The 13804-nt window shown below is 55.9% G+C and overlaps 1 protein-coding gene across 3 annotated transcripts; it reads right to left on the bottom strand.

Moving 5' to 3' along the window:
• Positions 1-48: 48 nt before the first annotated feature.
• Positions 49-13085, bottom strand: WDR87 (WD repeat domain 87). 3 transcript variants are annotated; one of them, XM_058195633.1, is made up of 8 exons: positions 12953-13085; positions 12279-12392; positions 11771-11938; positions 9065-10968; positions 6062-6863; positions 5245-5456; positions 4242-4579; positions 49-3859 (listed from the first exon to the last, which is right to left on the bottom strand). In XM_058195633.1, exons 2-8 carry the CDS (start codon positions 12357-12359, stop codon positions 207-209), a joined length of 7158 nt encoding a protein of 2385 aa, XP_058051616.1. In that variant the 5' UTR covers positions 12360-12392; positions 12953-13085; the 3' UTR covers positions 49-206. The 3 variants fall into 3 exon arrangements, with proteins under 3 accessions (XP_058051616.1, XP_058051615.1, XP_058051617.1); XM_058195632.1 differs by lacking the exon at positions 12953-13085 and having other exon boundaries at positions 12279-12431; XM_058195634.1 differs by lacking the exons at positions 11771-11938; positions 12953-13085 and having other exon boundaries at positions 12279-12431.
• Between the last annotated feature and the right edge of the window lie 719 nt (positions 13086-13804).

Here is a 13804-nt window from a genome sequence, read left to right as displayed (position 1 = left end):
TTAAATAACCAAGCGAACTTAAAACAATGATCCAGACAGATGGCCCAAATAACTAATTTATTCTACAGTTTGCATAAATTGCTCCCCCCACCCCTGCAAAAAAAAATAATCTTAGCTCTCTGAGGCTATTCTTTAAACAAGAAAAGCAGCAAAACAGAGCTTTTCGTCTGTGGGAAGGAAGGGATCCATGTGGACAGAGCAGAAAGCTATGAGGAGGGATGCGAATACACGTAGAGGCTCAGCTTGGGCAGCTTTCCCTTGGGGAAGAAGGTCTTCCACTTAAGGTAGAGGGGGCCAAAGTGGGTGATGCCTTGCATCTTGAAGGGCTGCACATTGTTCTGGTAGCTGAGTGGGATGACGTGGTGGAAGGCGGGCTGTGGGGGCCGAAGATGGGCGGAGTGGACAATCATCTCGTAGAGGATCCTTTGGCCCAGGTCGGCCTGCGCCGTCTTCAGTCTCCAGCAGCTGCTGGGCACGTACTTGCGCTGGCGATGGTCACCCACCAGGAGCTGCTGGATCATGGCCCGCACCAGGGGGTTGCTCATGCCATAGAGGTCGAGCAACGTGGCTGCCTGCTCCTGCCACGTGGCAGCCGCCACTCCCTCCTCCTTCATGGAGGCGATGGAGAGGTAGAGCCCCATGAAGGCCTCCCAGTCCACCCCCTTGGCCTCGTCCAGGCGGAAGATGTGCTGCCGCCCGCCCCGCCGGAGCATCTTCCGATGGAGGCGCCGGGTGGGCTTGGTCGTCTTATACAGAGAATCTTTGGGCAGGCGGTACCCCCTTGGCTGGGGGGCAGCCAGGGCTGGGCTCAGCTCCTCCATCTGCAAAAAGGCATGCCAGGCCTTCTCCCACTGTTCACCCATGGACCACGTCAGCTTCCCATGGTCCCTTGCTGCCCTCTCCTTTCTCAGGGATGACTTCTGCCTGCCCGCCAGCCTGTTCACCTCCAGGCCCTCTCCCCTCGCCTCCTCCCTCTGCCCCCGTTCCTCTGTCCTGCCCTCCTTCCCCTCTGCCCCTTCCGGGAAGCCCAGCACAATGGGCCGCGATCTGAATTTGAGGCACCTCTCCCTGCGCTGCTGCTCCCATCTTTCCTGCTGAGCCCTTTCCTGCTCAGCCTGAAACTTCCCAAAGGCCTGCTTCAGCTTCTTCCTCAGCCAGGCCCTCTGGTCTTCTTTCCGGCGCTCCTCCCGGCGCTCCTCCTGGCGCTCCTCCTGGGTCCAGGCCTTCTCCACCTTCTGCTGCCAAGCCTGCAGCCAGACATTGTTGGTCAGCCTCCTCTTTAGGTTCCTGGCCTGCATCACAGCCAGGACAGACTTAAAAAGCCTCTTCATCCGGGCGCCATATTGCCTGGGGCTGGCATTCCAGGGCTTGTGGGCCTCCACCGCCTCCTTGAGACGCCCGAGCACAGACACCTGTTCTTCTGACAAGGACTCCTGCCTCTGTTCAGCTTCCTTGAGCAGGTCCTCGGCTTTTTGGAGCAGAGCATCAACCATCTCCTGCAGGTGTGCCGTTGAGGGGGCCCTGACCAGGGATACCAGGCGGAAGAGATTCTGAAAGGTGGTGGAATCCCTCCTCTGAAGCTTCTCTGGCTGAGTCAGGACTTCCAGGAGCAGCTGGGCCTGGTCGGTCAGCTCAGCCTCTGCCTCTGGAGCCTGGTCCATCTCCCACAGGGTCACCAGGGCTTCTCTTTCGTCTTCAGAGAGGAGCCAAATGCCCTTGTCGTCCAGGGCCTCTGGGGAACCCACCTTCTCTTTGTCAAAGAAGAGAGCCCTTTTCTCGGCCCACTCCTCTTCTTCCTGCTCCAGCTGCTGCTCCATTAGCTTTGCCTGGGCCAGCAGCTGGGCTCTTACCTCAGCCAGTTCCAGGAATTTTTCCTCTGGCATCTCCAGTATGATGGCTTCAGCCAGTTCCTGGGCCCTGGTCTCAGCCTTTTCTCGGGGGCTTGCTTCAACCAATTCCAGAAGTCTCACCTCATCTATTTCTATCGCCTCTTCCTCCGCCAGCTCCAGAACTCTGGCCTCATCTACTTCTACTTTGGCCAACATGGCCAACTCCATGGCTCTTTCCTTGGCCAGTTCCTCAGCTATTACCAGCACCAGTTCCTGCAGCCTTTCCTCCGCCATGTTCCCCTGCAGTCCCTCAGCCTGGACAATCTTTTCTGCCTCCTCCAATGCTCTCTCCATCACCTCCTCCAGCGCCTTCTGGTGGGCTTCTGCCAGCACCTTCTCCCAAGCTTCTGCCAGGGCCTTCTTTCGGGCTTCGAGCAATGCCCGGTCTTTGGCCTCGGCCAGAGCTATCTGGTGGGCTTCAGCCAGGGTTCTCTCCTTGATCTCTTCCAGGGCTTTCTGCCAAGCTCTAGCCTTCAGTTCCTCCATCATTCTGGCCTTGCCTTCTGCCCTCATTTCGGTCAGCATGTCCTCCGACAGCTGGGTCAGGATCCTCTCAGAGTCCGTTAGGAGGGGCTTCTTCTGCAGCTCTTCCATGCTGGGCAGCTCCTCCTGGCTCCTCTCTGCTTCCTCCATTTCCTGTGCCTTCTCTTCTTCTTTGCCTGCAGGCTGGCCGGTCTTGTGCACAGTCACGTCTTTTCCTCTCCTTTCAGGAGCTTCCCGTTCCTTCCGCCTCCAAGGTTCTGCTCCTCGTGCTCTGCCTCCAGAGGGCTCCCGCTCCTTCTCCTTCTCCAGGAGGCGTTCCCGCTCTTTTCCCCTGGCAGGCAACTGCTCCTTGCTCCGAGCAAGCTCCTGGTCCCTGGCCCTGGCCCCCGATTCCGGCCTCCGTTTGGAAAACTCTTCCATTCTGGCACCCCACTTCTCGGATAACTTAGCCATCCGCCTTGCTTCTTTTTCGGAGGCCACTTGGAGCAGCTTGCCCTCTTTAGCTCCATGCTCTCGGAGCCTCTTCTCCACCACTATGGCTCTCTCCTCCGCTTCCTCCCGCAGCCCCTTCTCTGCCTCACCCTGGCTGAGCTCATCAGTCTCTGAGCTGCTGGGCATCTCTCCGGCTGTCCTCACCGCCAAGACCGTTTCCAAACTCTCCACTGAAGACTGGAGCCACGACTCCTTCAGGGAAAGCTTGATGAAATCATCCATGTATTTCTTCCAGGCGGGGGTCTCTGTGGTTAGCTTCTCCTGGGAGCTGAGCAGGGCTTGGCTGAGGTTGGTCAGGAGCTCCCAGGAGAGGTTTTGGCCAGCAAGGGCAATTCGGGCGGAGGCCAGGAAGTCCTCTCCTACGGTGCGCCCTTCAACCGAGGGGGCGATGCGCAGCATCATCAGCTTGTAGAGGTCGTTGCGCCAGTTAGATTTGTCGGCTGCATACTGCTGCTTAGGATCGATGAGGATGCCTTTGATGGGGCCCCTGGGGGCCCCTGGGGGCCCCACGGGTGGCCCCACGGGTGGCTCCACGGGGCTGGGCTTGGCCTGTATAAGGCTGCTGCCGGCCTTGGGTTTCGCTGGAGGAACTACCACCGCTGGTGCCGACTGCTCCTTCCGGACCTTCATGCTCTTCAGCATCTCCGTGTAGAGCTGTGTGCGGGTGTCTCGGCGCTGCAGGAGAATGGGCTGGGCCCGCTTGCGCAGCTTCCTGAGCCTGTGGACATCTTGGGAAGAGGTGGCTGGGACCTTGGGGTGCCGTAGCTTCTCCTTTTCACGCTGCGCCTTCTTGGCGGCCCGCAGCTCCCGCGTGTTGGAGCTGCCACTGCTTGTGGTGGGGGAGCCGCTGGTGCTAGTGGTGTGCTTGCTGGGGCTGCTGCTGCTGCTGCTCTCTGGCGCTTCAGGGGATGGCATGATGGCAACCCCCTTCCCTCGGGCCTGCTGGATGCGGGGCAGCTTCCTGGGGGAAGTCTGCTTGGCCTCCTCAGTGGTAGCTGTGGGGCAATTGGAGAGAGGAAGTGAAAGGAAGGAGGCAGGGTGCAAATAACAAGACACCGTCTGCGCCAGGAGCAGAAACCCCCCACAACCCCCTAGCTTCCAACCATCCATCTCATCTACGGCATCTGTGTGAAGATGAATGCCCTTTTCCAGAGCGGCAGGTATTGTCCCCCATCAGAGCAAAGCCAAGATGAGCTCCCCCTTGGGATCCAGGCTCTGAGCCCAAAAGAAGTTTTGGGGTGCCCCCAACAGCCTTCTGACATTGCCGGAGAATGGCCGCAGATGGCTGGACTTAAAGGCCTCAAAGCCCCACAGGAAGACACATGGGTGGGGGGCCGCAGGGAAGCCACACTGCTTCCAAGGCACAAGGGATCTTACCTCGAGCCTCGGCCTCTTTCCTGCCCGAGCGGCCAAAGAGCCCCAGCCACCGGGCCTGGCCGGCCTCTGGCCCTTCTGGCTCTCCGTACTCTTCAGCTGCTTTTCCAGAGATGCGCCTCCGCCGGGAAGGGGGAGGTTGCCCCAAGAGCTGGGCCTCTGGTGGGGGGAACTCAGACATGAGGAAGAGATTGGCTGTCAGCTGATTCTCTATGCAGGTCATCAGCCTCTCAGTGCCCTCCGTCAAGGCATAGACGGCTTCATCCTTTGAGTCAGCCACGATGCCGGCCGCTCGCACTCTGCGAGGAAACGCGGCTCTTTCTTTCTGGCTCATCACCCTCCTGGAAAGACAGAGAGACCCCTGTGTGAAGGCAGGCGGTCCAGAGGGAGGGTCCTTCCCCACCTTGGAAACCATCATGCTCCACAGGAAAACAGGCATCGCTTGGTTCCTTGAGGACAACCCGGTTTAAAGCCCTGAGTCCAGATATTGCAGATATTGGCGGCTCTTTTGGATCTGCCTTTCCTTGGAGAGGAAAGCAGCCCTGAGGGCCCCAGGCCTACCAGAGGAGCCTTAGGTTGTGGGGGTGGCATCTTTTAGCCCCTTAGCCTGACCCACGGCCTACCTTGATAGAGAGGTAAAATCACACCAAAGGAAAAGACTACCCTGTTGGATGAGGCCGAGGACCACCTGAGCCCAGCTCCTGTCTGTTTCTCACATGGGCCAACCGGAAGACTCCGGGGTGCTTGGAAGCCAGGGTGGAGGCAGAGGTTTCCGCCCTTCTGCTATTGCAGCAGGAATTGGGGGCTGCCCCAGTGAGCAGTGGGTCTTCAGGGTTAAAGGCCATCTGATGGGAATCGGCCACACAGATAGATTGCCCACTGCAAGGTTGGGCAAGAGACCCTTCCAGGACCTGCTTCTGGCCAGAGGAGAAGGGTCTGGTTCTCACACGAACAGAAAGAGTGGGAACACATCTTTTGCCTCCAACCAGGCAGGGAAGGGACTCACAGGTCTTCCAGGCTTGTTGCCGCCAGCCGCTGCATTTCTTGTTTCAGGACAAACTTGTCGGTGATGCCGGCCACTGAGTCGAGCAAGGAACGGGCCAGGTCCCGCACTTTCCTGTTCTCATCCATCAGGGCCCGAGCCAGGGGTACCACCTCTTGTTCACTCAGGAGGTCCATCTTCCCCAAGGCCTCCCAGGCCGCCAGCCGCATCCTCACCTGGGAAATAAGATGCCTGAGCTGAAGCAGGATGGTCAGAGTTAGACCTGGACCTGGCTCAGGCCAACTTCTACAAGGATTCGTCAGCAGCTCAACTGGCTGCAGCAATTCTGGCTAAATAACAAAGCTTGGTAAAGAATAAGCAGGTGTTGAAGGCGGGAACCTCAGCCTCTGGAAGTGCCCCTGAGCAGCTCTCAAAGCCTTCCAGGCCACCTGAGCCAGCTGCTCTTCCCTCTGCCTCCAATCCCTGAAGGAAAGAGCAGGAGGGAAAGGTTGGATACACACATCGTCATCTCTGGATGTTCCTGTCCAACCTGCTAGATAGTTGCCAGCCCTGCAGCTCCTGAGAAGCAGCTGCCTCTCCCTGGGAGTTGAGGAGCTCCTGCCTTCTCCTCCTTGCCCCCACCCCCCACCCCGTTGTCACTTGGCTCTGACTGTGCGTCCATCTTGGGCTGGAGTGGGGAGGAAGAACTGCCGCCTCCTCCTCCTCCACTCTCACATACCAACTGCCGTTCCCCCACCCCTCCTCTCGTCATTCCAAGGAGGATGTGGACAATGACAACCGAGGACCCCCCTGGAGGTGCCCCAGTCCCGCCTGCCCTGACCTCCTTATGGGTTGTGTCTTGGATGAGGCGCTCAAAGGCCACTTCCTGTATGGAGGAGGGCAGCGTGTAAGACTCGGAAAGCTGCACCAGCGCGGAGGTGCAGAGCAGGTAGGTGGAGTAGGGGACATCGTCCATGAGGTTGAGGATGGCTTTCATGATGGAGGGCAGGCTGGTGTCGCTGGGCTTGTGCCTCAGCCAGGGTTTGGTCATGATCTCTGCCAGCAAGTCACGATGGCCCCTGGTGGCAGAGGGTGTCTGCTTCATCTTCTGGGCCTTTTTTTTCCGCGCCTTCTCCACCACCTCGGATGTGTCCCACTCCGGCATCTGGATCTTGACAAGCTTCCTTTTGGGCAGGGGGTCCCGGCTTGACAGCAAGGGGCACCAGAGATCGGGAGGAGTTCCTTTGGGAAAGAGCTGAGCCCGGATGACTGAGTTGGGGACGTAGCCATCAGGAGCCATTGGCCAGGAGTGCCCCTCCTGGAAGCGAAGGGTCTGGAGCAAGGGGACATGCTCCACCATCCGCGGGAGGCCACGGTAAGGCGGTGGGGGAGCAAGTTTCTTTTCCAGAGAAGGTCTGAGGGTGGGCTGCGAAATGAGCTGGTATTCCACTGCAAACTCCGGCAGCGTCTCCTTGGGGAGTGGCAGGGGCAGCCCATAGAAATCAGGGCCAGGAAAGACGCTCACATCTCTGCCGACGAACTCCACCACCTTGGCCACATTCTTTTCGATCAACACCTCCTTGTGGTTGGTGAGGGGCTCCATCCGCTCAAACGTCTTGGCCTGCTTGCCGACCTGCAGGTACCTGAACAACGAAGGATGGTGGTACATGAGAATTAAAAGCCGCCTCTTTCTCCTAACCATACAGCACATCATGCCTGACCTCCCAAGCAGTTTATCAGCAGATGCCCACTTGCTGCCCCATAGATAAGTTAGACTACAACTTCCAGAATCCATAGCGCAAAAGTGGGCATCAGACTGCAAAAGGTGGCATGCCATCTCCCGGGCTGATTCCCCAACAGTGCTCAAGGTCCCAATCTTTAATGGAAAAAGCATCACTTTTCCATCCATCCTAAAAGAATCAGGTACCCATAAACTTCCAGGTGTCCCTCTCCATTAGCCTCCCTTCTTCAAAACAGTCCCCAAGTGGAAACTGTGTCTAAGTAACCTGCAAGCCCCACAATGGTCCATTTGCTCCTGCCTCTCATGGTCTACTGGCATGGAAGAGAAAACAGGGTATCTGTGTGCGGATACGGTTAAAAGCATGGTAACCGCCAGATGGCAGGGAAGGATGGCAGCCAAAACAGCTGTCCCTTGCTAGGGGGTCTGGCTGTCTTTCTGCCGCCGACTCTTCCATAGCACCACGGCCTCATCGAACAATGATACCCACAAGGAAAAGGGGTGCGCCATCCCACTGCGCCTTTCTGGAGCAATTCAGATGAATCTGACCTCAGGCGGATGAGTGTTTGCAATCTAAACCAAGCAGGTGGTTTGTTGCATGAACGAAGTAAGGGAACTCACAGGGAAATGCCAAGGAAGATGCTGACAAAAGAAAGAGGCGATGGTGAGTGGTAAGGAACTAAGGAATGATTAGGATGGATAAGAGGTGCAGATAGTGGTTGACCTGGTGGTCACCCCTCTCTGAGACAGGATCCCAGGATGTCTGGTCCATGCAGAGCTTCTGCAATCTCAATCCAAGCAGGCTTGGCCAAGTACCGGGAATTTAAGGAGATGAGATGGTCACAGCCATCATCAGGCCCAAAGAAAGGCCAGCGGAGGGAGAGGATAGCCAGTGGAAGCCTCCTCCATGGTGGGATGTCATGGACTCAACATTCTCCTTCCGTACTTTCGATCAGTATGAAGCTGCTGGGTGAGGTTATTCCCCAGAGTTGGGCTGGGTATCACGCAGAGGAGACTCAACAGTATATTTCAATCCCAGGTCAGCAAATTATGTTGGGGTTTTTTAATGAAACTCAGTAATTTTTTCAAGAGTTCAAGCATTGAAGACCCATCCTGAACAGGGTGTGCTCTGTTAACTCAGAGAGAGAGGACAATGTTCTCAAGATAGGTAGATCTAAACAAAGCTACATAAATCTATGATGCAAAGAAAATCCACATTAAACACAGAGAGTATGGATACAATAATTGGACCGGTCAAGTTAATTACTTCCCATATTAATAAAAATTACTTAGGTTGGGATGCAGACATAGAATTAAATCCATGAAAATGTAGCTGGGCTACAGGTTCAAGAAACAAGAGTGATGCAAAGAAGATCCTGGCTGATCCTGAAGGGGAATCTCACCTGGCAATTCCACAAGTATCGACACCTTCATTGAACCGTTCATCCTCTGGTCTGAGGCTCTTCCTGCTTGTGAAGAGCTCAATTAGAAGCAGAGGCAAAGGGACTTTGCTCTGGAGCCAGAGAGCCCACTGAGATTTACGACTAACCATCCAAAGGTCTGCAAGGATGAGGGTCTTCCAGCCCAATGATCCCAGCAAAAGCTTCGAAGCTCAAACTGAGCTAGTAAAAAACTTGAAGGGATGAGTAAGAAGAGTATTCAGTGTCTGACCTATGAGAAGAGCTTCTGTGAAAAAGCCAAGCCCTGGAAGAGTCACCTTGGGGCAAAGCACTTTGCATTTAGTGGATGTGGGGGGAAACCTTTGGCCAAGGAGGTTTGCGTCCACTGTCCAACTGGTACAGTAGTGGTAAAAAAAAACCAACACCACACAAAGCAGAAACCTGCAGCTATCTGGAATATGCAAAGGCAGATGTTCTCCAGAAAAAAAATCATAAAGCACCATAAAATTCAAATCCCAATGTCTGTTAAGCCAACAAGCTCCAGATAATATGACAGACAGAAGATAGAGATGATAGACAGACAGATGATAGATAGATAGGTAGGTAGGTATAGATAGAATATAGATTGATATAGATATATGGCTATAGATAGACAGACAGACAGATAATTTTAGCCACCTCACCAAAACACAATGGAACCACTTACCTGGGCACAAAAACAATATCGAAGGTAAGAAGGAAGCAGGGGAGGAAGGGCAGTGGATATTCAATCACATCATCCCTTACATGATGGGTCAACAAACTGGTGAGATGCTTCCTTGGTAGGTATGTAACACATGAGATGAAGTAGATGTCTGTGCTGCAGCCAACCACCAGGTCCCCCCGTTGGTTGGCAAAACAGACGCGGCTGAATTTGAGGGTGGTGTCAAAGTCCACCAACATTTTCCCCAGGATGTCCCAAATGCGCACGGAACCATCCGAGCCGCCGGTCACCAATATGCCCAGGGTGTGGCAGTAGTCGAAAGAGGTGATGGTGCTCGAGTGCATGGCTGCCGTCTCCTTCCAGAAGGGATTCTTCTCGCCAGGAACCAGGGCTGCCTGGCGCCACAGCCGGACTCGGTTCTGCTCCGTCAAGGCACAGATGTAGCCGGGGATGAGCAGGAGGATGTTGATCCTGCAGTTGGTGCTGGGAATGATGACCAGAGGGAGCAACTCCAGGAGGCTGTTCTTCTTCAAGATCACTTCCGAGAGGATGATGTATTCGTCGAGTCCGTAGGAGCAGAGGAAGGAGGCTTCCCTTGAATGGTATGACAGGTACCCTGAGCCTGAGAGGCTGCTGAGGGCCACTACATTGCCATCATGCAGTTTGCGACCGCCCATTCGATATAACTGCTGAGTGACCGAGCGCACTTTGCCACTCTTGAACCCGCTGAAAATGAAGCTGGTGGTCCGGCCATTCAGGTCCAGACGGCTGTAGGCCAAACACAGAACCTTGTCGTCCATGCTGTCTGTAGTACGCAAAATGTACTTGGCTGGGCAAGGGTTCTTGGTGGTATCCAACACGTAAATGTCACTTGTGCCCATTGTCACCAAGAGTTCCTCTCGATCTGGGTCATAAACATAGTCCAGAGCTTTTTCTAGCAGCTGGAAGGGCCAGGTAACAAACAACATTTCTCCTGTCACAGGGGATAAGAATCGGATGACTCCATCTTCAGTGGTGGCCAGGATGCGGGCCTTGTCTGGTCCACACTTTACACGCACTAACCCCTTGAGAGTCGATTTGCTTCTGTTGAAGAGCTGGTAGAAATTGTTGACTGTACGGATGGAGAAGGTATACTGGGTGCGGAGGAAGAAAGTCTGCTCATTGAGGAATTGCATCTGGAAGACTTCCTCTCCAATGTCCACCCGCCGGAGAAGCTCACAGGTCGTCAGGTTCCATTCCTTCAGCATTCCATCCAAAGAGGCAGTCATGAAGCTGTGCACAGCGATCCGGATGATTACATTGCTGATGGCACTCTGGTGAGCCTTGAAATGGTTGACATGGGTCCCTGTATCAAAGTTCCACACCTTGACATCCCCAGCCAGGTCTCCTGTGTAGAGGAAGCTCTGGGGCCAATAGGCAGCACAGCAAGTGAGAGAGACGCCTTGGCTCATCTGGAAGGTGCAGATCTGGGCTTTGGTTTGGTAGTCATACACCCGAATAATGTTCTCGCAAAGGGCCACCAGCATCCTCCGCTCCTGCTCCACCCTGAGAAAATGCACAAACTCACCAGTCGCAACACATACTTCCTGTGTGACACTCATAGAGGGAACCTCCAACATCAAAAAGGTCCAAAAAGCCACTACTCCAATGGCACCAGAAATCAGTTCACACGTTTCAGGACTGTAGCACAAGCTGGTGACCGAATAGGGGGAAGACATCTTTGAGAGCAGCTTGAAGTCCCGAGTGTGGTCCCCAAAAAAGCGAAAGTGGATGTCATCGCAGTAAGCCACAAAGAGGTGCACGTGGGGGACATAGGTGATGGTGAGGACCCCTGGATGCTCATCTAAGGTGTACATTTTCTCAGTCACTGAACTTTCGTCCTCCATGCTATAACTCCAGACACGCACCTGCCAGGAAAGAGGAAGAGTCAGCAAAAGTGGCCATTCAGGGAGCAGGGAAGTTGGGCGCTACCTTTCCTCCGTTCAAGGCTTGTGCCCACCTGCCCCGTCAAGCCCTTCAACCCAGCGCTGCTTGGACTTCTGTGGCAAAGGGAGAAGAGGCTGGATGGGCAGAGTGGAAAGACCCTCCCTCCTCTGCCCTGCCTGCAGTGGGGCCATAGCAGGAGGCTGGGAAAAGAGAATTGGGCCGCCAGGTACCCTTTGCTCAGAGGGAGAAAAAGGATCTGGGAGATCTGACTGCAAGGGGCTTGGGATCTTGTCTAGCTGTGAAAGAGGATCCCACCATAATCTGAGCATCTTTGGGCACAAGGAGGAGGGACTTGCTGATTCGTTTGACCAGCAGGACTGGGGCACAGAGGGCCAGTTCCCTCTTGGGCAGGGGAAGGCTGAATGGCTCAGAGCTACTCAAGCCAGATTGGAGAACACAAGACCAGAGCGTCCTCAGGCACGGTGGGGGGGGGGATGTGGGGACGACAAGCCAGGTCCTCCTTTAAACCAAGTTAGGTGCAATCAAGGAGGCCCAAATGCCAGCAGCCCCTTTTAGCACCAAGGCCAGGACAGTTCTGGGTGCAGGTAGGGAGAGGACGGCCGGCAAGAGGCCATCGAAGCAGCCTGCTCTGATCAAGCACAGATCCGAAGGCTCGTAGCCGTGGCCTGCAGGCAGCCTTGGCCTGATCCAGCAGTAGAACCTCTGGACACTGTTGGGGGGAGCCTCTTTCTAGGCTGTGGGCAGAGCCTCCCTCACACTCACCCTGCTCCGCTTGGCCCTCCTCCAGGTGAACGACGCAAAGAAGTTCCCCCACTCGGTTGCGTAGTAGCAGAAGAGCGGCATGTAGCTGGGGAAGCAGCTCTCCCGGAAGACGATGCTGGGTCTGTCACTCAGGAGAAAGGGAGTCCCCTCCGCCCCTTCCGGCAAGGCCTGGGCCAAGAGAGAGGGGGGCTGCAGAGGTTGGGGGGGGAAGGGCAGCACCGAGCGAGGGCAGAAGCCAGAGCAGTAGGGCTAGGAAAGGGGAGGAGCTGGCTGCTGACACAGCTGCATCCTTTCCCGGATCAGTGAGGCCAGGGGCACCTGCCCCATCGCTTCAGCGACAGTCAAAGAATCCCCTTCCCAGGATTCTGTCCCCGTCTCTTCTTTTTCAAGAAACCTGATTCTTTGAGACTCTGGCCTTGATCCCCCTTTGTGTCCTGATCCCCTATCCTGCCCCATGGCCCCCTCCCACTTTGGGCCAAGATTTCCAGACTGGCTTTGGGACCCTCACCTTTTGCAGTTCCAGCCTCCCCCTGAGTTGGTTCTGGAGCTCCTTCCACTGAGGGGCGACACGGACGGGGCCTTTCAGCATCCTGTCTCTGCTGGCATCTTCCCTGGTAGCAGCCTGGGAAATATGGATGGCGGGCATCGGCTCAGTTCTCATAGAGCTCCACCATGGTTCGTGGAAGAAGCCATAATGGCTGGGCTATAAACCACAGCAGCTGCTGGGTCCTGAAGCCAAAAAGCCGCATGGAAGTGGCTTGATCCCAGCCAGCCCCCGGGGAAAAGCAGAACAAGCTCAGAAGGGCCTCTGGAGTGGAGGGAGGGAGGCGCTTGGCTGCCGAGGGTGCCATGAACTGCTTGATGTTTTTCTTGACAGAACAGTGGCGGCCATCATTCTCCTTTTCAGAAGCTTTTTGTCAGCATCCCCATCTCCCTTTCAGCCCCGGGATTTACGGAGGGTCTCCCCTCCTGGTTAGAGCTTTCTTTCTTTAAAAAAAAGCTAAGCTCCCTCATGGTTGCAGGGTGCTGCCACCTCAGCTTGGAGGAAAACAGGCCTTTGGCAGGAGGGGCCTGGTGGTGGCTGGTGGGCACTGCCTAGCTGAGTCCTGATGGGAGGTATCTGGATGAAGTGGGGGTGGGATGGGATGGGAGGGAAGGCCCAAAGGACCAGGAATTACTTGCCTGGAGCCTTGGAATCCCAGGAGAATCCCAGGAGGGCTTTATGACATCACAGCATTCCACCCAATGGGCAAGGAGCCCCTGTGGAAACGAGGCTGGGGGTCGGACACCTCCTAATTTGGGAGGGGGCAGAAAAAGGTGCCTAAACTGCCCAGAGCCACCATGTAGTTGGGCAACCTTATTGATGATTATAAGTAATAATGGCGATCTTCCTTTTCAGCTCAGGTGGATCTTTTTCTGTACCATGTTGCAAAATCAGAGATACTCCATTGAACGGGATGCTCTGTTTGGGAGGCCATGATGGTCACTGGTCCAAGTATTTGTATCCCAAAAGAAAGGAGAAAGGAAGAGAGGTGATGATTGGGATGGTTTAAGCTAACAGATCAAGAACGCAACCTTCCTACTGGCTGAGAGCCGCGGGCTCCTCCCGGGTTGTCAGGGCCAGGGGACAGAACGGGGCGCCAGCACTGGGCGGCCCTTGGACCGGGAGCGCGGAAGGGCCGCCCCAGCCGGCCAATGCCCGCTCCAACCGTGGCCCGCGCCTGCCTTGCTCGTCTGCAAACGGCTCCCGCTCCTCGGCGACGGACGGGCGGACTCCGAGCCAGAAGCGTCCGGAGCGGCATCCTCCAAGTGACCCGCCTGGGGCCCGACCTAACGGAAAGCGGAGGCTCCTCTGTATTCTTTGTACTCTGGGCAAAACTATCCTCCGCCACCGAGGGGGCAGGACAAGAAGCTCCGCAGCGCCCAGAGAGAGCCCCCCGCGGCCGGCCAGGAAGGCCGCGTGCAGCCCAGAGGGCGGACCGTCCCGTTCGGCCGGGCTCCTGCAGCTGCAGCCGGACGCCGCTCCCTTCTCCC

The sequence above is a fragment of the Ahaetulla prasina genome, chromosome 10, assembly GCF_028640845.1.
Source record: "Ahaetulla prasina isolate Xishuangbanna chromosome 10, ASM2864084v1, whole genome shotgun sequence".
NCBI classification, from domain to species: domain Eukaryota; kingdom Metazoa; phylum Chordata; class Lepidosauria; order Squamata; family Colubridae; genus Ahaetulla; species Ahaetulla prasina.
The sequence above is the reverse complement of the archived record's forward strand: the minus strand, read 5'-3'. Positions and strand labels throughout refer to the sequence as shown.